General features: G+C 37.3%; 1 protein-coding gene and 1 pseudogene across 4 annotated transcripts in view; one reads left to right on the plus strand and one right to left on the minus strand.

The window, feature by feature from the left end:
- LOC106938392 (zinc finger and BTB domain-containing protein 11-like) overlaps positions 1–19,954 on the minus strand; it is a 46,202-nt gene extending 26,248 nt beyond the window's left edge. Inside the window, exons 1-11 of one of the 4 annotated variants that reach the window (XM_015020429.1) lie at positions 19,493–19,954; positions 16,394–16,411; positions 16,158–16,288; positions 15,918–16,038; positions 14,632–14,798; positions 13,190–13,346; positions 13,021–13,104; positions 12,327–12,497; positions 10,922–10,984; positions 7,068–7,133; positions 6,822–6,978 (exon numbers count right to left, since the gene is read on the minus strand). In XM_015020429.1, the coding sequence (XP_014875915.1) occupies positions 6,947–6,978; positions 7,068–7,133; positions 10,922–10,984; positions 12,327–12,497; positions 13,021–13,104; positions 13,190–13,346; positions 14,632–14,798; positions 15,918–16,038; positions 16,158–16,288; positions 16,394–16,411; positions 19,493–19,829 (1,347 nt within the window). In that variant the 5' untranslated portion in view covers positions 19,830–19,954 and the 3' untranslated portion in view covers positions 6,822–6,946. Of the gene's footprint in view, positions 1–2,097; positions 3,350–6,821; positions 6,979–7,067; positions 7,134–7,556; positions 8,339–10,921; positions 10,985–12,326; positions 12,498–13,020; positions 13,105–13,189; positions 13,347–14,631; positions 14,799–15,917; positions 16,039–16,157; positions 16,289–16,393; positions 16,412–19,492 lie in introns of those variants that run through there. The other 3 variants (XM_015020427.1, XM_015020426.1, XM_015020428.1) reach the window with 3 other exon arrangements.
- Positions 19,955–23,251: 3,297 nt separating this feature from the next.
- The window catches only part of LOC106938391 (zinc finger protein 585A-like), a 7,007-nt pseudogene continuing 4,403 nt past the window's right edge, over positions 23,252–25,855 (plus strand).

Genomic DNA, 25,855 nt, shown 5'->3' on the forward strand with positions numbered 1-25,855 from the left:
GCCTTAGGTGCAAAGAGCCCATTAAACAAAAGCTAAGCTAACACTAGCCCGTGTGCTCTGTTTTATCTTCCGCGTGTTTCACTGTGGCTGTACTGAAGAAACTGTGAACGATTCATAAGTTCCGCTTTCAGTCACTGCTTTTAGTTGACATACGTTGCAGGAACATGTTTCTGTCACAAGATGGCAGCACTGTGACGTAATCATGAAAAGCTGTGATTTAACCCTTGTGTGTAGAAATGGGGTCCAACCGACGCCACACACGTAAAACTTGTATCTTTTGCCATAGTCCTCTACGTTTGCCTCGGGCCTTGCACGCACAAGGGTTGAATTAATTATTTTATAATTATTTTTCAACGATGACTATAAAACCTGTCTTACATAGATTGATGAATGGAATTGATTTTTTTCCACTTAATTTTAAATAAAGCTTGTCTTTAATCAATTCGGAAGTAAACTTTCACTAACATTTTATGTTAACATTAAAATATTTAAATCCAGCAATAAATTGAAACGCAACAAAATATAAAAACACAGTAAAATGTATATATTGTTTTAATTCTCAGTCTTAAAAACATTTTTCTTATTCCACTAAAACAGTTTGCTAATCTGTTTCCATTATTTGGAGACTGTAATGTTATTGTTATGGTGACGTTTGTCCACCAGAGGGCGAAGTAACGCCAGTAAGCCATATAATGCTGGATCAATGGAGCTCAGCGGTTTTGAGGACAAAGTCCATCAGTTTCTGTGTCGATGTGAATATCAACAAGTGTCTTTATCTGATGGAGGAATAAATTATACACTTATTAGATGGAAATGGTGAATTGCTATTAATCTTTGCAGGCGTCTCAGCAGCTGTCACCTCTTCATGACCTCTGCTTGGCCCTCGACTCATGAAGTTTGGGAATGCACCTTTAATTTCAGATCTGCTGTTCACCTGATGTTACCTGTAGCTGCAAACTGAACCAGAGGTCAGAGTGATGATGACTTTCCACCAATTCCTGCAGGCTCCAGTGGACCAAAGTGTTGAACCTGGAGATCATTTTGTCAGGAAGCTGCAGTTTGTTTGACACCAAACCAGAGCTGAGATCAACAAAGTGTCTCCCAACTAGATCCATTGCTACTCACTGTTTGAAAAGCTATCTCACCAAATATTGTTACACAGGGCAGAACTTCACGTGGGTCAGCCGTTACCATGGTAACTTCACAGATTTTTTAAAATACTTCATTTTGGAGGGGGAGGAATTGTTTCTTTTCATTATAAAGTCACATTAAAAATATTCATATATAAATATATACACAATAATATGTTTAATCAAGAAAAAACTAAATAGACAAAAAGAATTGTGAACCAATTTGACTAACAAAACCAGTCTGAAATCTGCTACTGAATTAAAATAAAAATACCTAAATTAAACTATTGTTTCCAGAATGTATTTTTTTTTGCCCTGCCTGATCGGTTCATTCATTCCAACTGTGCTCATCCAAAATGAGACAAGTGAGGCCGTTCTTTTAGTTACTTATCTATATGAAATTTAATCCACATTATTAAAACATTGTCTAATATCTAAAAAATTAAAAAACTTCTCAAACAAAAACTAACAGAAAAAGACACATAGGTTAAGAAAAAAAAACTTTACAATGTAGAGTAACTTTTAGATGGACAAAGATAATGCACTTTTACACAAATAGACATGTCTGCATCGTTGCCATCAAATCAACAGAAATATTTTTTTGTCCCGACTCGAACAGAAAATAAAAAAAAACATGACATACAGAATCAAATTTAGAAAAACGTATTTCATTTGTAACCTACCAGCACACACATTACATTCAGTAACAGCTAACATGTATCCACTAACCAAAATCATTGAAGTAAAACTATAAGTACAACAAACATACAATGCATTCAAATTTACTTTTCAATTAAGAAACAATTAATATGGAGACACTCACTTAAAAAGAAACATTTAAATGGAAAGGTAAAACTACAAGAACAAGATGATTTATTTGAAATGCTTTTTTAACAAAACTGCTACATTTTCAAAAAGTCATCCAGCTGTAAATACTCCACTTCCAAACAGCATGTTACTGAGAAAACTCATACTTAAGGCTTAAATTATGCCATCATGTGTGCTCTCACAGTGAAATTACTTCTCCGAGTGAAACTTTTTCCACATGTCACACAAAAAGAGACCGTCTCACCTGTGAGTTCTCAGGTGACGGAGTAATTTAGATTTAAACAGGAAAGTTTTTCTACAAATCACACAAGAAAAAGGTTTCTCACCTGTGTGAGTCTGAAAGTGTGCAGAAAGATTAGATTTATGAGAGAAACTTTTTCCACAGGTCACACATGAATAAGGCTTCTCGCCCCTGTGAATCATCATGTGAAGATTTAAATAATTTTTGCAACCAAAATGTTTTCCACAGGTCACACATGTATATGGCTTCTCACCCGTATGAGACCTCATGTGAATAGCTAAACTGTATTTAATCGTAAACTGTTTTTCACAAATTGTACACAAAAAAGGCTTCATACCTGAGTGACTTCTCATGTGACGAGTTAAAGTACTTTTTGAACTGAATTTTTTTCTACAAGTTGTACAAGAAAAAGGGTTCTCATCCGTGTGAGACCTCATGTGATTCTTTAAAGTGTCCTTTGAATAGTAAAGTTTTCCACAGATTGAACATGTCAACGGTTTTTCACCTGTGTGAACTCTCATGTGGTAAATTAGACCTTTCTTGTAAATGTAACTTTTTCCACAGGCTCGACATGAGAAAGGTTTCTCGCCAGTGTGAACTCTCATGTGTCGAGTCAAAGAATATTTTCGAGAATAGCTTTTATTGCAAATTTTACAAGAATATAATTTTTGGTCTGGTTGAGCTTTCTTGTGCCTTTTATGTTTTGAACTGCAAGTTTTGTTTTTCTGCTGTTTGGTTTTCTGACATCTTTCTTTTTGTTTCTGTTCTTCGTCTCTCTTTTTCCCTGGATCTTCAGAATTGCTTCCTTCCTGATCCTGGTTCTCATCTTCAACAGAACCATGAGAGATGAGTTGGTTCCTCTCTTGTTTTGTTTTATTGTGAATTCTTTTCACTTTAAAAGGAATCACCAACATGTCATCAGTCTCCAGTTTCAGCACAAAATTCTTTTCATCATGACTGATGTAGAGTTGCTTCTCTTCCTCTTTGAACTGTTGATGATCTGGTTCCTCTGGTTCCTGTTTTATCTGCAGATGTTCTGGTTCCTCTGTTTCTTGTTTTATCTGCAGAGGTTCTGGTCCCTTTTGGTCGAAAGTGGAGTTTTCCTCCTGGTTCTGGCTCTCAGTGAGAACCTCCTCCTCTTTACACAGATCTGAATAAGAAGAAAACACTAAAGCTTTTAAACGTCAATCAAAGATCAAAACCTTCATCTGAAAATGGTTTTCTTGGATTATTTCAGAACTAAAAACCTATAAGTATTAAAAATTAACTCAGCTAGATGAATCAAAATGTGATATTAGAAACTTCCGGGTGAGAAAACAATAGGATGATAGCTGAACTCAGTGTCTCACCACCCGGTTCGGATATTATCATTCCATAGAATGGCGATTATCAGTGGTTATCAGCCCCATTGAATGGCCTCAGCTGGTCCCTGCTCTGCCTGATATCAGGCTCAGTAGGTTGTTATCAACCATTCGTATCAGTGATCACAGCCGCTTGTCGCTAATAGAACCTTTTCTTCTTTTTTCTTTTTTTTTTTTACATTTTTTAAAAAAACCTTTATTTACAATTTATCTGCTAATTTGAACAGGATATTAAGAATTTACTAAAAATACAAAAGCCAAACGTATCCGTCATAAGATTTTAATTTGGTATAGTTCAAGCTATATATAATCAAGGGCAGGGGAGCCCAAGTCCAGTCCTCGAGAGCTACCATCCTGCAAGTTTTAGGAGTATCCTTACTCCAACAGACCGGGATCAGCTCTACAGAGGCCTGATAACGAGCCATTCATTTGATTCAGGTGTGTTGAAGCAGGGATGCATCTCGAGGACTGGACTTGGGCACCCCTCATCAAGGGCATTTTAGTTTTACTCATTAAAGCTTTGTACTCTTTTTCACATTCATTAATGTTCTTGTTCAGTATGACATTGTTCATGACTAAACTTCATTTACAGTTTGAATTTAACTCTTAATTTTGAGATGCTGCATAATGTGCTTTACATAATATCTTTAAAGTTGGGCGCAACAACGAAATAACTAAAACGTAGTGGACAAAAATGTTGTGATGTTCGTCTTTGAAAAATATTAGACTGTATGTTATCAAAGAATTACATAATTTTGAAGGACACTACTCTGTATTAAAAAGTCATTAAGAGCTACGTCAGTGTTTGTGATATTTCATACAGATTTCAAAACTTACAATATGGACTATTTGTAGCCTGTGTGGGGACTTGCAAACTGGTTGATTTGATTTACCTTCCTGGTTTTAGTAAGAGTGCCAGCAGCAGCATAATGTATCATCTGCAGTTGGATGATTGACTGCTTCTTTAGGAGACCCCTCACACCAGCATCCAGGTTCAGCCTTACAGCCCAGTGTTTGATGTCCTTCCACTGCTCCACCACTCAGATGGCTGCACAGACTAGTGACACTTATCTTACTGTTAGAATTGCATTTAGTTGTGCAACTGTAAGGACATGTTCATTCCTGGTTGTTTACAAGGTTATAGAGCAGTTAATATTAGTGTTGATGTTTGCATTTTTCAGGAGGGCAACGCGAAGATTGACGTCCTTCACACCAGATATTATATTAAAATTTAAGCACACCGCGGGATGGATCAGCCAGGAATATAAGGACAGAGTCTGAATAACACCAACTGTATGTCAGAAAATCCTGACATGTAGTCTTATGAGATTAGTCTCTGCTTACATAAAAATTATATGGCCACACCCATGTAGGGCCACTATGGAAAATGGTGACAAACCATTTTGGGACCTATTTTGTCTGCCCTCTTTTTTCCCATATGGGGCCCACCTAGTCATGCTGGCTGGGGCATTATGACATGTTTGTAACCTACCTGAGAAAGCGGCAACATATAAATTTTATATAAGGATTCCTGTAATTGATCCGTGTGGAATTACGTATTTGACATCTGTCATCATAGAAGACACCGATTACAAAAATAAAACCATCTTCATAAAAAATAATATCTATTTGAATGCTGCATAAGACTTTTTTTTAACCCAACTATCCAGTCGTTTCTGTAATATGTTCTGTTCAACACTGTCAAAAGCTACATTTAGGTCGTACTGACCAAAAACCAATTTTTTTCCATTACAATATTTATTATTTATAGACAGTCTAGTAGCCAGCATACCTAGGTGGGCCACATATGGGAACAAAAAGAGGGCAGACAATATGTTGGGCCACCTACATGTTGGGTGGAAAAACCCCTGTGGGACCAATATTGTCTGGCTTTTTCCCCATATGGGGCCCACCTATGCTGGCTGGGACCTTACCTTTAAATACGTCCAATACTCCTTCTCACCTTAAACTGTCCATCAAACCCTCTATTCATAACATAATTTCAACATTATTTCTAAGTCTCCTTCCAACCTTCTTTCCTAACCTAATTCCAACATTTTTTCCAAAACTATTTTTTTAGTAAGTTCTCACAAAGGTCATTTATTTTTACATGTATTTTTATGTCATAATAGACAAAATATCTGTGTTTTTTCATTTAAGACCACATACTATCTGTAATAGTGCAGCAAAACTAAATATGAGAAAAAAGTGAAGCGCTGTTAATAGTTTAATACACTGCACACTAAAATTCCACTCTCAATGACCATTTACATTTCTTGATAACAGCCTCACACTTAAAAATCACACGTTCAATGTTTGCAATGGCATCAGTGACACACGGGGTGATGTCATGATTGAACTCACCAGTCTCAATGGGTAAAACATTCGGTTAAAGTAAATCATATTTTTCAGTCATAAATTGAAATTATTAGACAGAATAAAATTCTTATGTTAAATCGTATTAATACTTTTCATTAAGTGGCAAAAAGTGTGTAACTGGTCACGTGGCTTGTCACCCATTGATAACCAATAGTAACATGTGACGTTGTGGAACCACTGCATCCCACACTGGGATCTTCTCCAGCTGTGTCCCATCAACATGCTTGTCCTAACAGTTTCGCGAAGGGAGAAAGTTCCTCTACCTGAACGTGTCGTTTTCTAACCTGGCCAATTTGTTTATTTAAAAGGAAAGATCTTACTCATTCTTTTGCTATTATCTGTGCTACCATGTTGAAATTGTGCAAAAGTCATGAGTTCAGCTAACATGCTCACTGATGTGTTGGTTTCATACAAAAGCTTTTATTGATGCATTGTACATTTATCAATTGTTTAAGACAAACTACAGGAAATGCTAACATCGACAGCTTTCTGATAAACAGATGTCAAATACTGTGACCAAATTAGAAGTGTCTTTTTTGCAGTCCCAGAGATACATAATACATTTTTGAAAAAACATGTTTAATGACAGATAGCACAGCACAAACATCTCCAATAAAAGCTTCTTTTACATTTTAGCTGCAAACAGAAGTGAATGATTTCACAGACCTGAAGATGTTGCACAATGGAGATCCATGAAGCCAGAAACTACTTATATCATATGTAGGACAGTATCTTCGAACATACAGATTTGAACACTTTGGACAGTGAGACACCCTCTCATTATTCCAGCAAAGAACCAGGTCGTTACTATAAGACAATTTTTTCAACATTAAACATGTTAATGTTTCACCTTCGCTCTGAAAGACATAACAAGGCTCAACTTCTGGGAGTCTGACAATGACGACAAGTTTTTCTTGAAGCCACATGCCAGGTGTGACCACTGCTCACGTGTTGCAACGTTGCCACTCACGCCACTTCTTGGCATTTTTTTTCTCAACACTGAAAAGTCAGGGGCAGATGTTGCAAACATCCGTAGTATCTAAATAAAGAAAAATAAGTCATTTATTGACAAATGTTGTTTAATCAACATAAAAGAAGCATAATGCATTAATTTATTTAAATGCATACTATCTGAAGTCGGTTCTCTTGACAGCACTTCCGTCAAACCCAAAGGCTCTGTTATGCTCTGCTCATCTAAAGAAGAATTAACAGTTTAGTTGCAATGTGATCAAGGTAGGTCATACCTTCAAGTAACATTTAACATACCATGTTTCCTCAAAAGTAAGACAGTGTCTTACTTTCTTTTTATCCCCAAAAGCCCCACTATGTCTTACTTTCGGGGTATGTCTTATATTGGAAAAAAAATGTCGAATTTTTTGTTTTAACCATAAAATTAACATTTATTAACAACCTGAACAGTATTGTATTCACCACAAAACAGTTTTATAAAAGGAAGTGCCAAGAATGTCTTGTTACAACATTGCATAACATGTAAAACAATGAAAAATGGTAAGAACGAACAGTGGAATACTGGAAGATAAAACAGATTTATTGCATGACAACCATGTCATCATCCTCAGGAATATCGTCATAAACATCCACAGTCTTAGGTTCCTGTGGATTTTCTTGGGACTCTCGGGATGACATTTCTTGCCGAATCATTGGCCCATATTTCTCATGGGTAGCAACGGCACTGTCCTGAAATGAGCAGGCTTTGTCCAGGTAGCCAGCTCGCAGTGCATTTGCAACGCAGGTGTTAGTGATCTTATTCCAAGAATTCTTCACCCAGTTAACAATCTCTGGCAGTCTGGGCTTCACAAAGTTCCCACGTACATTTCTCTCCATTCGGTTTTCAATGTAGTCATTGATTTCCACACGCAGATAGTCCTTGAACGGCTTGTTAATGGCGATATCGAGAGTCTTAAGATAAGCCGTCATCCCTGCAGGAATCATGATTTGGTCGATTCTCCGCTCATGAAGGAAGTTTTTCATGGTTTTGGCGCGGTGTGTGCTGGCTGCATCCCAGATCAGCATCCCTCTTTTGTTCCCGCGCATTACAAGCGGCAGCATTAAATCAAGCCACTTTCTTATAACATCTTGTGTGGCCCAGGCTTTTTCAGTTTCCAGCACATAAATGCCAGAAACCCGCTCAATCTTCTCCTTCTTGCCCTTTGCAATGAGTAGCGGTGTTGCTTAAGTGCCATCCAGACGAATCGTCAAAATGCAGGTGACACGTGCACTTTCATAAGCGGTGGAGGGAACGTACACTGAGGAGGCACCACGTTGATCAATGGTGGTTTGAGCTGCTTGGCCCATGAACATGGCAGTTTCATCCATGGCGATCATGTTGCAAAGACTGTATTTAGAGAAGTCAATGTCATCCACAAACTTCTTGTAGGCTAAAATCAAAATCAAATCAAATTTTATTTGTATAGCACATTTCAGCATCAAGGCGTTTCAAAGTGTTTTACATAATTAAAATAAAAACAGCATGTGACGCAAACAGTGAGAAAGAGAAATAAAAAGAAAGTAATAAAAAGATAAAAAAAAGATAAAAACATAAAAAAAACAAATACATTGAAGACATCAAAACCCCACACTCTAATCCTAATTTAACCATAAGCTAAACTCTTAAGCTAATGTACGTTTAACAATCTCAGCATCTTCCAACCTAAAGAGGGTTGTGGATCTTCTCAAAGACAGGTCATTGCGTTCAAGAAAGTTATCCACCCAGTGCTGTGATGCCTTGAATTGTTCAGGGGAAATGTCAAACTGTGGCAACACTGCAAGGGCATATTCCTGAATCTCAGCCCTGGTCACCACCAATGTCTTTGCTCTCCTGTCTGCAACCCACTCAGAGACCAGGCTTTCCAGCTCTGTATACATTGGTTGCCGACCACATCCAATCTTGCGCTTTTTAGCCATTCCGCTCTCCACTTTTTCACTCAGGTTAGTGTATTCTGCACGCCATTTTTGGACCAGTCGGTGATCCAACATTTTCTCCTTGCAGAACTGCACTACATTTTTGCCCCAAGATTCTTCGACAATCGCTTTTTTATACTCCACGGTGTAACTCTTCCTTTTACCACTGGAACCGGAAGCGCTGATGTCTAGGGGCAAAAATATAGCATACGGTATAAGCACTGCTTGTGGTTCCGTATCACAGTCTCCCATGGGGTTACAGCCCCATACAGTATCCCACACAGCGTGTTTTTGTATGTATCTAACCCAGTGTGATACAGTACCACCTGCTGTATTTAATCCAGTGTGACACCTGCTGATACCCACTGGGTTACATACAGCAGATGATACCCCAGTATGCCAGTGTGTATGTTTTACTGATGTATGATTAATACTGTGTGCATTACCGTATTTTAAGCAGGAGGCGGCAGTGACAAGTGCAGGGGACGGCGCGGTGACGTATGGAGGGGGGGACGGCGCGGTGACGTATGGAGAGGGGGGCGGCGCGGACGTGGGCAGGAGGCGGCGCTCATTAAGATCAGAGGGAGGTGGCAGACGCGGCAACGTATGGAGAGGGTACGGCGCGGTGACGTATGGAGAGGGGGGGACGGCGCGGCAACGTATGGAGAGGGGGACGGTGCGGACGTGGGCAGGAGGCGGCGCGCAGCTAGATGAGAGGTGTTTCCACGAAAAGTAAGACATATGTCTTACTTTCGGGGTACGGCTTATATTAGCCGACCCCCCTGAAACCCCCGATACGTCTTACTATCGGGGAAACACGGTATTATACTTCATACGGGAATATGTGGAACTCGAGCGTTACTATCAGTTCTGTGTAAACAGCATATTTAAACATATTGAAACAGTTTTTTATTACTACTTTTTATTTTTATTCATGAAGGATGGGCATCCTGCATGTTTTAGTTCTCTCACCGGTGGAAGTTACAAACTTTTCACCATGTCAATCTATTCATAGGCCTAGCATTAAACCAGGAACAGAACTAAGAAATGCAAGGTGCTGGCCATTGAGGAACAATTTTGGGCACCCCTCCTTTAAGCTATTGGTTAGTGTGATTTGTATGTAATTATTTCTGCAATTACGTCCTTTTTTATGTTGAAAACAAATAATTGCCTGCTCATTCATTAGTTCCTTAATTAGAGATGTCTTCTACTTCCTTAAAGTTAAACAAGTGATGCAAGATAAGCATCTATGCTTTAGTTCTGTACTATTGTGTTTTGTGGTACATCTAATTTAATAATTTCTTTAATGTTTGCTGGAAATGTGGTTGATGTACATAGGGAGTGAGAGTTTTCTGTGTTTAGTTGTGTGACTGATGGTCTCCACCTCACGTGGTTTGAATAAGCAATAAAACATAACCAAACATAGTGCTGCAAAGTATTCGGAAATATGTCAGCTGTGACACCGGCTGCAACTATTACTTTAACAGTTCACAATAAAATATTTGTGTAGTCCGCATTTGTGAAAGTGACATCAGCTGTTGTGAGACTTGCCAACTTGCTAATTGTCACAACTATATTTCTTCAACAGTCTTAGCATGACAAACTCATCACACGCAATATATTACACATTAATTTTGTACAACCACAATATCAATGGCGATATGAATCTTGCAGACATTGACATGACAGTACAGCTATAATCCGACTGTACATGATAGCCATATAGAACATTTTGAAAGGTGTTAAATCCTCACTAATGAGATCACCCAATACCCGGACCCCAAAGCGTATGTGATTTATCCAAGTATGGAATATTTATAATTTCTTAAACATATCTGGTTGTACGTCGGAGTGACCTAAAGACAAAGCTGGACTCCCCAGACTTTCTGTATCTGAAAACCTATAAATCATCCAGAATACATGTTTTCCTAAGGAAGACCAGACATATTGTGTTACCGAGGGTGTAGTGCGCTTTGTAATATACCCACCTAACATACATAATAACACTGTAATGGAGGACATTCAGGATAGACTTGCATACATTCATGCAACGAACTTACCATTTCCACACATTACATTGAAAATGTCTTCCACAGTTGGTGTCCCAATTTTCCTCCCGGAGTCTGATACAAAGAATAAAATATAATTATTGAAATTATTTATCCAACATATCTTCAATATGATTACAATACAATGCAATATCAAAACTTGAAGTACAAGTATCCAGGACATGGCTTAAACTGTCTTTCTCAAGTACACATTGTGAAGTGTGAACGATGAAAGGTTTTCTTAAGGCTAATATTAATCTACACAACATTGTACTTTATTAATTTTAATGAACGACAGGACAATTTCCCATCCTCCAGGGTATATTTGTTTCATTTCTCTTTGTAAGTTGGCAGCTTCTTCTGCAGAGTTTTTAGAGTAACTATTCCATCACAGACCATAATTACAATAAACTAAGCAGGTATCTGTTGGATACACTGAACTGAATTGTCACAGGGAAAGAGAAATATTTCCATTACAAATCTGATATAAAAACCATACATACAATTTCAAAAGGACTTGTATGATTAAAACAAAAGAAACCCCCAATTACATGGAAAGGGATACTGAATGACGTGCTTACAATAAGAGTATGTGAAAGTCATAGGTCTAATCTTCTACTTAACACCACTAGAATGTATTAAGAAATACAAACTACCTTTACTATGAGAAAAAAAAACACTGTGTGTATAAAGTTCAATCTGAACACACATCATCTGCAGTTATCACCACTCCAGTGTCAGATGTCACAACTGATTCTTTTTATCTGAAGAGAAAATTGAAATTAGTAGTGTGAATGCTGCAGGCATTTTGTTTGGTTAAAAATAATTATAGCACTGTCGATAAATCAATTATAACGCATGTTCTTAGTTGTCAGAGGAACACAGTAACTCCTTCGTCAGCTCAGAGGTTCGAAAGGGAAAATAAAAAACGAGGATGGATGATCTCTGCTAAAGTTTTACTTCTTTTACTTTTTTTGTCCTTTTATTTCTAAAAGGACAAAATGTGTGTCTGTAATAAGATATTACAGACACACCATTATAGTAGTACGGAAGTATAGTTATTTAGAGTATGACAAAATGTTAGGGTGATTATGACAGTAGTGCTAAACAATAAACATAACTGAATAGCACAATTCATGGGGCGCAGCAGTTTGAGCGAGCGGATAAAGACAGACACATTCGGCCTTCCAGACTTTGACTCTGATCCCTGGATCCTTTTCCCAAAATATATGCTACTTTTGGATTCTGCTCTTTAAATACTTCAAATTGAAGGCTAGCAGTGCCAAAGGAATGATTAAATACAAGAACATTAAATCATGAAAATGATCTCTCAACAACAGTCCACCCCATTGCATGATTACAAAGTCCGTTTTTACCGGATGACTTCCATTTAAATATAATCTATTTAAACACTTACTAATTTGAAAGGAAATTTGCTCCGCATTCTTTAAAATGACTTCCAATTGTTTCCGTCCGTAGTGGCATGGTTTTTTCAGTGTGATGCCATCGGGTAGTCCAGAAGCGTTGATAATTATGCTTTCATTTTGAATAGAAATGTACGGGAGCTTTCCTCTGCCTCCCGCTTCATCTAAAAAGATAAGTAAAACATTTTAAAAGTTGTACATATTTGCAGTCAAGCTGAAGATTAAAAAGTGGATTAGTAATACAGAGCTCCAAACTGACTATGACTCAGGGTCTTGTGTATAAAACATTGTGCATTTTTCAGGATAAAACTTGGTGTACAAACAAATTTAGAAAAGTGCAACGCACCAAAAAATTCTAATTTATACAGCCTGTGCACCTTGCCTTTATAAATCCCAATTACTGGGAAACATAATGCAGCTGCTGATCCGTTCTGTCGCCGAGTGTGAAGCTTACAAAAACTGTCACACACAGCTCATTTTTATACTTGTGCATAAAATATGGCATATAACTTCTTGGTGCGTACGCACAATCATCCATGTGGCCCGTGGTTAAATGACAAGGTGATACAGACCATTATGTCGAAATATACGCAGACACCAACTTTATTACTGCAATGAAGTTAAATTAGGAATACATTACACTGACCATGACTAGTAAATTACTAGAGTATAATAATGTATTCTTACTGTATTTTCTGTTGAATAACTCCTGCACTTTCTTCACCATGGTATCTACAGGTTGTTTTACAGCAGAAGTAGATGATGAGTTTCCTTAGAAGAGAGAAAAGATCATGTAAATATTAAGTCCACTGTGCTGTTATTGAAGTTTGAGGTGTCGCTGTCAGTTTGTGAAAACCTTTAAAATGCAGAGCAAAGTTGTCCAGTACGTCGGTACGGTCGAAAAACGAAGAGGCACCTTTGCTGCTCACTTCAAGGACATCTAAGAAAGGCTTTTGATGGTCAAACATCATCACACCAGTCTCCACACCAAGCTTCTCAAGACTGGCAACCTTCAACAAAGTTTCAAAGAAGAGTCATTCAAAACTGCACAAATACAAAACATTACAAGAGACAGGAATAAAGTTATTGAGCTAGAAAAGTTTCATTATTTTAAGTCAGTAAGAAATAAAACATAGAAATATGGAATGTAATAGGAACATTTCATATTTCTATTACACACGATAACAAAAGGTAGATGACATTAATACATTCAAGGTAGTCTTTGAATTTTTATTTTCAATTAGAACACTATGCTTTGCCTAAAAATATGTGACCCTTACAAATTTATTCTATGACTTTTTCTCCCAATTAAATGTTTCATATCAAAAAGAAAAAATAATTAAAGTAAGTATACCCAGAAAGAATTACCAAAATTAAAATGTTATTAATTCAGGGAAAGTAGCTATCCAAAAGAAACAGGATCTTATGAAAATGGTCATTTCACCCTTGGTGTAATGACTTCAGTTGTTTCACCTTTAGCAGCAACAACACTGAGAGCTTCTGATGAATGAATATCTGACATCACCGCTGTGGAACATCTGCTCACTCTGACCCACAATGAAGAACATTTATGATGTTTAAAGCAATACTATAAAACATGGACACAATTGTTGAAACTTTGAGTAAGACAATCATTTTTTTTTATATCTGCATATGGCCTTGGTGCTGTGCAGTGGATCATTGTTCCACAGCATATTTATACTGTGACGGGGCTTAACATTAGGAAAACAGATAAAAAAGGTCCTGAGACGGCAAAATAATACCAGATCTTAGCAATACTGTCTCCATTTTTAACAGTGAAAATTATTGTGTCACCAGATTTTTTTTTTTATCAAATTAAATCTTTATATGAAAATGTATTTTCTTTTTATTACCATTACCTTTATATGATTAAACACTTTTTATGATGTGAAAGAGTTAAGTGGGGTAAAACTGCAAGCACAGACTAAATATGTCAAGCATCTTATCACAGATAAATAATAAATGCATGTGGAGCAGTGTATAGTGCTTCACTCAGTCTAGAGGACCTGAAAGGACTTTACACTACATTAAGTCATTTACACACTGATGGTGGTGGGCAGTAGCTCACCACCCAACAAGGTTATAGCCACAGCTGGTTTCAGGCAGTCTGACAGAAGTGACTGGCACCACTAGCAGCCAAAGCATGTCGACTAAGACAGACGTAGTAGGCATTCAAACTGGAAACCCAGTGATTACAGGGTTAACTCCTAACACTATTTCCAATATACAGTTAAATGGCTTGGAAACATTCTAAAGGTCTTAGCATATGTGGAAAACCTCTGTTTTGATCTGCTTGAGGTGCTTTTTCACTTTCAGGCTTCGCGTCTCTGGGCTCATGTCGTCTGAAGTGCGATGAACTTTCAGAGCTGCTGCCTCCTCCGCATATTTTCTCTTCTCCACTTCCCCTAGAGTGGACCATTTCTGTGTAATATCTTTCAGGCTTCCTAGCAGGAAAAACAAAACAAAGAAAATCAGCAAGCGATCCATTAAGATTGTACAGATCTCTGATGGCTCACCCCGACTCAATGGGTGTAGATTTTGATAAAGTTAAGGAAACTCTCTAACATTACATGGCAAATAGGAAAAGTTTCATCAAGTACTCAAGATCTCACAAATGTTATTTGACAACATAAACTAGCCAATACAAGTCAGATTTGTTTTGTAAGGATGGCTTATAAAAATAACAGCCAAAGGCTCCTGTGAGCAGAGCAGAGCCAATTACAGGGATGCCCAAAGTGGGTCCTCGAGGACCGCTTGTTTTACTTCTCTGCCTGGTGGTTGTAACCTCCTCAACATGTCGATTTTCTTCTTTGGCCTTCTAATGAGCCATGACTGAATCCAGGTGTGTTAACCCAAAGGGAGAACTACAACATGAAGGTTCCAGCCCTTGAGAATCAACTTTGGAAACCACTGTTCTAGAAAGTAAATCGAACAGAACAATGCAGGTATTACACAACAACAAAATAACTAAGGCAAGATTCTTTTTCCAAAAATTAAGTTTATGAATAGCCTGGTAAAAAAATGACCCATTGTACTACACATTGAAGCATCCAGAGGGTCTGGGCTACGGCTATTGAGACACTATTGCTCACTGGAAACATGGAGTCTGTAGAGGTGTTAAATTTTACCCAATCGCTAATGTTTGTCTGCGACGTATGTCGTGCCAGTTCAATGCCGAAAACTCTACTTGAAATTGGATTCGCTGCAAAAAAAAAAAAAAAATCTGTCACTGCAAAGACAGAAGACCTGAGCTCATTGAGGCAGCTGTCCATGTTAACTCCATATTTGGAAGGCCAACAGAGACTGAATGGCTTCCTTTACTTACTTTGCTGCCACTGATACAACTACAGGCGGAATGCAATTCTAAAACAGCACAGAAAATTGGCAGTCTTAACAACTTCTCCTTCTGTTTACTGATTGGCACAATAAAAAGTCTGGGGGAGATAATCCAAGTCAAGGGGAGAAAGCAAAGGCTGTGCTGTAAGTGAGAATTGCAACGATCAGGCTAGCTATACACACAACAATGCTTGTCAACATAACAGCTACAGTAAATCCTCTCTCACCCTTGCTCTTTAACAGATCCCTGCAGAACAGGTTGTAACCAGACAGGTCCTTGGTGTATAACTTCTTGTTTTTAGGTTGAGAAGAAGATGTTTTTTTTCTTCTATAGTTTCCAATCCAGTTCTAAAAGACATAAAAGTCTTGTTACAAAACAGGAAGATTGATTTGATTTTTATATAAAATTGCATCTTGCCATCTGAGTTCTGAAATGGAACTGCTAGAAATAACATTGATAAACATACATCAATGACAAACGGTGGCAAGCCAGTGGCCTGGGATGCCGCTCCAACCAGTGGAGATCCCACCCTTGTCATCCCTTCTTCATAGGCTTTCTGGAGGAAGACCTTCGCTTCCTCCGAGATGTGTGTTCTCTCTTATCATGAAACGATAAAAAGCAGAGCATATGCAAAAATAATATTCAGGACAAACGCATATTTTCTTGCTGTATAGCTCGTTGTTTAAGAGATGCTACACATACCTCTTCTTGACGTTGAACCTAAAACAAAGACAGAAAATACAACCATGACTATGAATAAACAGAAGGTAACTGTTTTTTCTGGTATGTGATAAATAAATATTAGCATGCATTGTGCTTGCAGGGTATCCCCCAGAAAACATGGTAAGCCCGGTGGTTGAGTTTTACGACAGTCAGTCATCCTGTAGCCGGTCATGTTTTTGAGATAAAAAATGTTAAAAGTTGACGGGAAATTTGAAATTACATTTTGATAATTATGTGTTATTGAAGGATTGGAAGATTGATACTTGAACAATAACTATAAAGTCATAAAAAATGCAAACGTTTTCCAAAGACTTAAATAAATAAACAATGCTTAGCCTGGTGGGGCAACAAATAAAGAATGATGGCCTCAGGGCTTATAATACACTGTGGGAAACCCTGAAATGTAATGAACTGTATGATAGAATCCTAACATTAAATCAATATACTGATATAAACTAGTATACTGAAAAGTATACGGTTTTTTTAAGATATATGAAACACAATTTTAGCACATTGTTATTAAAGGTATGAAGGACAGCTACATTTGAACTTGACTGGCTTTTAAGAGGCTACTTTAACGAGCTTCCCGCGTATTTTTTCTACCAAATAGGGTTAAAAACGTGTCTAAATCTGTACAAACACATGCTGTGGCACAGACTCGCTAACATTAACTCATACAACTACCATCAGCAGATTTATAAACGTAGACTTTCGGTCTTTTGGGGTTTTTACTCCATTTTTATTTGACAGATTCAGGGGCTACTCACCAGCTCCAACTGTGAAAAGTGTCGCATCCGATGACGTAAGCTTCTTCTTCTTCTCTAATGTTTTGTCGGGTGCAATCCGTAATTTATTATTATTACTACCAATACAAATATTAAACATTTTCAAATGGTACAAACACATATTTTCATATAATCATGAGCAAATCCGTCCGTATTTTTATTTTTACATTTTTTATTAAACATAGGATTAGGGCCAACCCTAACTTCTTCTTATCTTTATTAATGGATTGCAAGCAACTTCGGATGTACATACAGCCACCTAGTGGAGGCCATGAGGTTGGACAACTCATAACACTACATAACTCTACAATATACCTTTTAATTTTATTGTATATTTTCTATATTTATATATATATATACACACACACATTTGCAATCATTATGTAATGATGGTATCAGTTAGGCTGATTTTATCCTACCATGTTAAATATCCATGTGCCTGTTTTTAATAAAAACATGGCATGTATTGAGAGATCAGGTCTTGTAAAGATTAACCAAGAAAAATTAACCAAGTCTTATCGCTGTTACATTTTGGCATTTATTTTGAGTGAATTATTGGAAAAAATCCAAAGAAATAGAAGGCAGATTGGAAATATAGGTTTTAAAAAAAGGTAACAAAAAAAAAAACAGAAAAAAAAAAAAACCCGGTTTTAGATTTTAGTGAGTTGTTTTTAAATACCAAATTAAAATCTTATGACGGATACATTTGCTTTTGTATTTTTAGTAAATTCTTGTCATGTTCAAATTAGTAGATAAATTGTAAATAAAGGTTTTTAAAAAAAGGTAAAAAAAAAAAAAAAAAAAAAAAGGTTCTATTGGCGACAAGCTGCTGTGATCACCGATACAAATGGTTGATAACAACCTACTGAGCCTGATATCTGGCAGAGCAGGGACTAACTGAGGCCATTCAATGGGGCTGATAACCACTGATAATCGCCATTCTATGGGATGATAACATTGAAGCGGGTGGTCTCACCAGAAAATAATCCAAAAATCTCCTTCTTCTATGCAGATACAGAATATACATCACATAAAATAGCAATGTGCTTTATTTAGTTTTTATTTCAGTATTTGAAATTTACACATAACTTTATATTTCTGCTTCTTGGATTACATCATATTTAAATATTAATGTTACACTAGCCCTTATTATTTCCAGGTATGTTATCGGTTATTATCGGCATTTGGAGTAACTATCAGTTATCAGTATCTGATAAAAAGTCATTGTTCATCCCAAATAATAACCATTGTTAATTGTTTAATTTTAGTTATTTATTTAAAATATATTTTAACTAAGCAGAACAAACATGTTTTTGGGGATTGTTTATAATATGTCAGATTTGACTTGTCCAGATTTGAAGAGTCTAGTTTTTGTTCTTTTTAAACTATAGCAGATTAAACACATCTGTGTATTAAATTTTAAAGATTTATTCACAATTTATTTAGGTCTCCAAATGTGGTTTCCACCATTTGCTTTGGATCATTTGGGACAAATTTTACTTTTTGTATTTCTACAAAAAGTCAAACTTTCAAAAGTCTGACTCAAATACTACAATTAGTGTCTTAAGAATTTGAACAAGTGTGTAACTGTTTTGTTTTTTTGGGTAACTGAAAGAAAATCTACAATTACTAAACTCATAAAGGATCTGTCTTTTCTCAGAGGGCACAAATACCTTTCACCAAATGGACCTCCATATTTGACTCCCATGCAGGAGATTTTATTCATTCTGGACGTTCACACATCAGCAACTTGGTGTTGGAAGCTGTTTTTTCTTTCTAGTTCATGGAGGCTCCATCCTTTTTGGAGCATTCCCAGTTAGATGTAAATCAACGACCCGCTCATCCCCCACCTGGTTCATTTGGGTCTATTGTTTGGAGAAGTGATGGGAATGCTCAAGTAATTGCTTTTGAATGAGGTTCTGAAACTGTAAGCTTCCCCTCAGATCGGAGGGTTTTGTTTTTTTGTTGTTTTTTTTCTTTTTTGGCAAAGATGGAGCTTTTCAATCTTCTTTCAAATGATTCATTCTCTCTGTCCAGAGCTTGGAAATCATTGTTGTCATTGTCTCCGGCATTAATTTTGAGTCTATAGTTTTTAAACTACATATCTATGGTTAACATTGAATAAGTTTTAACATACTCAACATTAATGTGTCAGTCAATACTTAAAGTTGTTCTGTATTTATAAAAAATTAAAAAGAGCAGGTCTTTTATTTTTGCCTTTTGTCTAGCTTGTCTCTGGTTATTTGTAACCGGTTTCTAACTCCAATCATTAAAACATGAAGGTGTTTTGTACCTTTTCCATCCGAGACGATCCGGGGTGACCGCCTGAAATCCATCAGTCCGCGCTGATCGTCCGTCTCTTCCTCGGACTTAACGTTGATTTCTGTCTCATCGTCCGTCTCTTCCTCGGACTTAACGTTGATTTCTGTCTCATCGTCCATCTCTTCCTCGGACTTAACGTTGATTTCTGTCTCATCGTCCGTCTCTTCCTCGATCTTAACGTTGATTTCTGTCTCATCCTCCATCTCTTCCTCGGACTTAACGTGGATTTCTTTAAACTCTGTGAATGTTTCTTCAGCAGGAGTTTCCTGCTCGTTGATAAACTCTATCTGAAGCTGAACTGAAGACATGTTTACTGATAACACTCAAATATTTAGCTGAACCTCAAACCCTCCTCAGACAACCGTCTAACAAAACAGTGAAGGATAGCCCAGGTGCTCTGTTTTTATCTTCCCCGTGTTTCACTGTGGCTGTACTGAAGAAACTGTGAACGATTTATAAGTTCCGCTTTGAGTCACCTCTTTTAATATACAGTTACATTCAGTAAATTTCAATATTGTTAAAATATATTAATTTTAGTTACTTAATTCACCCGACACAGTACATATAATAACTCAGACTGATTATTTAAAACCTTTTATTTCTCTTAATTATGATTAATTTTTCACACACTACAACCAACTGTCTAACTTCATTCAGTCATTGAAACATTTGATCCTGTTTAATAATCTGAACAAAACATTTTCTAACTAAACATCATGAACTTAAATCACAGAGATGGAAAGGGAAACAAAAACCTCCAGACTGTTTATTTCCGCTGAGCTGCAGGAACACGTTTCTATGATTAAATCTATGATTTGATTTAATTATGTTTTTGCCATGATGACGATTAGTAAACGTGACCTGGAGAGATGGATGAGTACAGTAGAACTGATTTTATTCTTTAACTTTAAACAAAGCCTCTTTGATCAATTTTGAAGGGTTAGGGAAGAAACAATTGAAAAAACATTGATTTCAAACACCAGAACAATAAAGCATCCTGGTTATCATCATACTTATATGCAATATCTCTATATAAAAAGAGACAAAAAATATATACATTTTAAATCTGGTAAATTTAAATGATGTGCTTAAAACTCATTTTCACTCCCTGAACTGACTGAGCCACTGAAATAAACTTAATATTCCATGTTATTGAATGTGGCTGTTTAAACATACTCCAGCATATTAATGTTTGAAATCCACTGGAATGAATTCAGCACAGATTGTAGAAAAATAGCTGAGTCACTGATTTCTACAACAGCTGAAACAATGTAGGTGTAGTAGCAGGATGTTGTCAGTAGGTGGCAACACGAATGTGCTTCCGTATCAGGTCACATTTCTGATAAAATGTTTTTTTTTATTAAACATTAAAAGTTTATATAAACATTTTATTAAGACCTTTAGTAAATAAAGATTTTATGAAAACATTTAATAAAAAGCATTAAACTTCATAATTAATTGAAAAAAACTTGAAAACATTAGTGTTAGTTTGCGATCAAAAACCAGACTGGAACCAGCAGTTTTAGAGCTCTCAATATTTTTTCTTTTATCTTCAGCTCCACACACTTCAGTTCAGTTTAGTTTACTAGTGATGGGCTATCTGAAGCCAGGTTTCGAGGCTTGTGAGTAAAAAGGGGGCGTGTCCGATGAAGCCCTGCTTCGAGGCTTGTGTTGAAAACCACGTGACTGGCAACAAACGAGGCCTCGCATTGCATGGTAGTGATGGGCAAATGAAGCCTCATGAAGCAATGAACCTTTCCAGCCCTTTGCTTTGCAAAAAGGTTCGTTCCTCGATGCTTCACTCATTGCTCTATAGTGACATCTGCTGGTGAAACTGTAACAGTCTTATCACTCAGTTGGATCATACTTCCAAAAATTACTAAATGCAATATTGTCACAAAGTTTTCATCAAACTCATGTTTAGTAACAGAAGAATCAATGAAACCATATTTAACTGTCATATGTTTTAATTATTACAATGATTTGTAGCCAATAATCTAATCCTGGTTTATGTTGAACGTTAGTGGTTGTGTTGGGTTTTCTTTTATGTCAGACAGATTTGACAATAAAGACAATTGATGTTTTAATGTCTTGAGAGTGCAGTGTCTGTTGGGGCGTTCACTTTTTCTTGGATTTCTAATTGGCTCTGATCCCTCATATTTGGCTACATGTTGAATTTTAGTTCTGCAACAGCATAACATCTGTTTCTGCTGTGATATATCTTTGCTAATCAGACTACAAATAATAGTGGAACTTTGCAGAAGGTGAGAAATTGGGAGTTGGAGGGTTAATTATTATCTAAGAAGAATTTTATTGTGAGGATAATCTCAAAGTATTCTCAGATGTCAGATGTTGCTGGCTCCATTTCAGACAATCAAGTTTATTTGTGTAGCACGTTTCAGCAACAATGCCATGCAAAGACATTTACATCATAAAATCACAAAAATATAGTTATTAAAAAAACAACATAGTCTACAATTGAGAAAACCAGTAACAAACATTTTGATGAGTGCCATCATCAATACACATCGAATATGTTGGTCAATGTTCATTTTATTTGGCCACTGAAGACAAATATCCTCTGATGCACTACCAAATGGACAACAACCCATGACACAGCAAGCCTCATCGCGCTTTTATTTTGAAAACCGACACGCAAAATGAAGCAGTCACGTGACCCATGCAATGTGAGGCCTCGTGTGTTGCCAGTCACGTGGTTTTCAGCAAGACAACACAAGCCTCCAAGCGGGGCTTCATCGGCCACGCCCCCTTTTTACTAAGTACAAGCCTTGAAGCCTGGATTCAGGTAGCCCATCACTACTGGCAGCACATGACCAGGTGACCTCAAAGAGAGGAGAAGATGATTAAAACAAGTAAATAAATCAAATTACTTCCTCAAACACAATACATTTAACCAAAAAATTAGAATATATAAATACACAAAAAACAGCGCCTGTTAAGGAGGGGGCAAATCCCTCACAATTAGTTTGTGTGTAATTATTTTATAAACTGCGTTGCACTTGGGTGAACTGAGGTAGTGACATAAATGAATAATAATGGAAAACTAAATGAATCAGAAGGAGTTTACTCTAATGAGCTATCCCTCTTAGCTACCAATGTGAAATAAGTGATTTTCATTCAAACACCACTTTATTCAATATTGCAAGAACAACAAAACAATATTATCAGAGTTTTTGATTTGTTTGTTTGTTTGTTTGTTTGTTTGTTTGTTTGTTTGTTTTGTTTTTTTTCAGACTGATCTGTTGCCAGGGTTACCAAACTCCAGTCCTCAAGGGCCGGTGTCCTGCAACTTTTAGATGAGCCTCTGCTGCACCACACCTGAATAGAATAATCAGGTCATTAAGGCTCTAGAGAACCGATCTACACAAGGAGGAGGTAATTAAACCATTTCATTCCAGCGTTTTGAACCTCTGGCACATCTAACAACTGGAGGACAGCGGCCCTTGAGGACTGGAGTTTGACACCTGTGGTTCTCACTAAACTCTCCCTCCCTGCTTGTACTTGGTCTTGAGTTATCAAGCAGCATTATGTTTTACCACCATACAAAAAGAGTCACAACCCCAGGTTACACATATAAATTAAACTATTTTCTAAATTTCCACTAACAATAAACCCTTCAATAAAAGAGGAGACTCGCAGCAGAAAATTCAAAGCGGAACTAAAAATTATTTCCTGTTTCATCAGTACAGCCACTGAAGTGAAACACAAAAGATAAAAACAGAGCAAAATAGCTTTTCTTTTGTTAGATGGTTGTGTGAAAACGGGTTTGAAGTTTAGCTAAATATGTGAGTGTTTTTAATAAAAAATATCTTCAGTTCAGCCTCAGAGAGAGTTTATCAACGAGCAGGAAACTCCTGCTGAAGAAACATTCACAGAGTTGAAAGAAATCAACGTCAAGATCGAAGAAGAGATGGAGGATCAGCGCAGACCGCTGGATTTCACCCGGATACCGAAGATCGTCTTACACCGAATAGGTACGAAACACCTTCAGGTTTTACTGATGAGCCCATAGACATAATAAAAGAATAGACGCCTCCTGGATATGAGGTTCCATTTGTGTCAAAAATAAGTAGAAGTCATATGTGTAGATGTCTATGGTCTATGTTGCATATGTCAATCAAATTTTATTTGTATAGCACATTTCAGGAGCAAGGCATTTCAAAGAGCTTTAGGTCATTAAAAACAAAAACGCAGTAATAAACAATCAAATAAAAATAATAAAATAAAATAAATGAATAAAAATGATTAAAACCTGCACAACTTTTCTAGCCCTTTAGAACTTTAGTTGAAACGCCGTCAACCGGGACTCTAAACCTAATTTAGCTGTAAGCAACTCTGAACAGGTGGGTTTTAAGTTGAGATTTAAAGGCACCCAGTGTTTCAGCTGTTTTACAGTTTTCTGGAAGTTTGTTCCAAATTTGTGGTGCATAGAAACTGAATGCTGCTTCTCCTCCTTTAGTTCTGGTTCTGGGGATGCAGAGCAGACCAGAACCAGAAGTTCTGAGGGGTCTAGACCAGGAGTGGGCAATCCTGGTCCTCGAGGGCTGGTGTTCTTCAACTCTTAGATGTGTCCCTGGTCCAACACACTTGAATCCAATAGCTTAATCAACTCCAAAGTGCAGTCAACGTCTCCAGGGTCCTACTAACGACCTCATTTTTCACTCAGGTGTGTTGAAGTAGAGACGCATCTAAAAGTTGCAGGAGACCGGCCCTCGAGGCCTGGACTTGCCCACCCTTGGTTATACGGTTGGTACAGAAACAACAACAGATCTTTAATGTATTGTGGTGCTAACCCGTTTAGTGAATTATAAATTAACAATATTTTAAAGTCTATTCTGTGAGCTACAGGGAGCCATTGTAGGTACTTTAAAACTGGTGTTATGTGCTTCATCTTCTTGGTTTTAGTCAGAACAGCAGCATCTGGATCAGTTATAGCTGTTTGAATTTGTTAGTCAGACCTGTGAAGACGCTGCTGCAGTAATCAATGCAACTAAAGATAAATACATGAATGATTTTCTCTAGATCGCGCTGAGACATTAGTCCTTTAATCCTGGAGATGTTCTTCAGGTGATGGAAGGCCGACTTTGTGACTGTCTTTATGTGGCTCTGAAGGTTCAGGTCAGAGTCCATCACTACTTCCAGGTTTATGTTGCATATGCGTTCACTGTATATGTCGTTCATTTCGTTGGCCGTGTTGCTATTGCCTGTTCTCTTCACCATTATAAAGTCTTGAAGTAGGTCGTGTCTGATCAAAGTGAAATCAAATTTGTGAATGAAGCAAAAATACTTGGCACGCCATAAGTAAATGTTATTTAGTTTGGTTAAGAATAATTATTGCGCCAACATCAAATAACTTCCAATAGATGTTATTGGTTGCCATAGGAACACAGTAACACCTTCATGAGCTCAGAGGTTCAAACTGATGAATAAAGACGGTCGGTGCTCTCTGCTGAAATATTTCTTGCTGTCTTTCATGTTCTTTCAGCAAACAGTTGAGACAGAGTTGTTTTTAGTTTAAAGATTATTTACCTGCTTTTATCCCTGCCATTCAAACTATTCTTAAAAGATTGTCTTATAAATCTTTAAGACAAAAATGTTTGTTTTAAAGATAAAAATTTTGGATTTTACAGTACATGCCAATTGTAAAATCCAAATAAGGTAAATAAAAATAGCTCTGAAAGACGAACTTTGGCAGAGATTTTATTTTTTTTATGGACATGCACATGTTCACTGAAGACTACTTTTATTTTATTTTTTATTAATGAAAGTGAAGGGTTCATTGTGAAGCTTTTGTTTTGTCTTTTTGTCCAGATCTCCCAACAAGCTGCTGGTGTAAAGAGGAAAACTCCACTTTACATCAAGACGATCTAGAACCTCTGCAGATGAAACAGGAGCAAGAGGAACCAGAACCTCTGCAGATGAAACGGGAGCAAGAGGAACCAGAACTTCTGCAGATGAAACAGGAGAAAGAGGAATCAGAACCTCTACAGATGAAATGGGAGCAAGAGGAACCAGAACCTCTGCAGATGAAATGGGAGCAAGAGGAACCAGAACCTCTACAGCTGGAACGGGAGCATGAGGAACCAAAACCTCCGCAGTTGGAACGGGAGCATGAGGAACCAAAACCTCCGCAGTTGGAACGGGAGCAAGAGGAACCAGAACCTCCGCAGCTGGAACGGGAGCAAGGGGAACCAGAACCTCCGCAGCTGGAACGGGAGCAAGGGGAACCAGAACCTCCGCAGCTGGAACGGGAGCACGGGGAACCAGAACCTCCGCAGCTGGAACGGGAGCACGGGGAACCAGAACCTCCGCA

Source organism: Poecilia latipinna, unplaced genomic scaffold (assembly GCF_001443285.1).
Source record: "Poecilia latipinna isolate Pla-1442-1.1 unplaced genomic scaffold, P_latipinna-1.0 Scaffold2581, whole genome shotgun sequence".
Taxonomy (NCBI): Eukaryota; Metazoa; Chordata; class Actinopteri; order Cyprinodontiformes; family Poeciliidae; genus Poecilia; species Poecilia latipinna.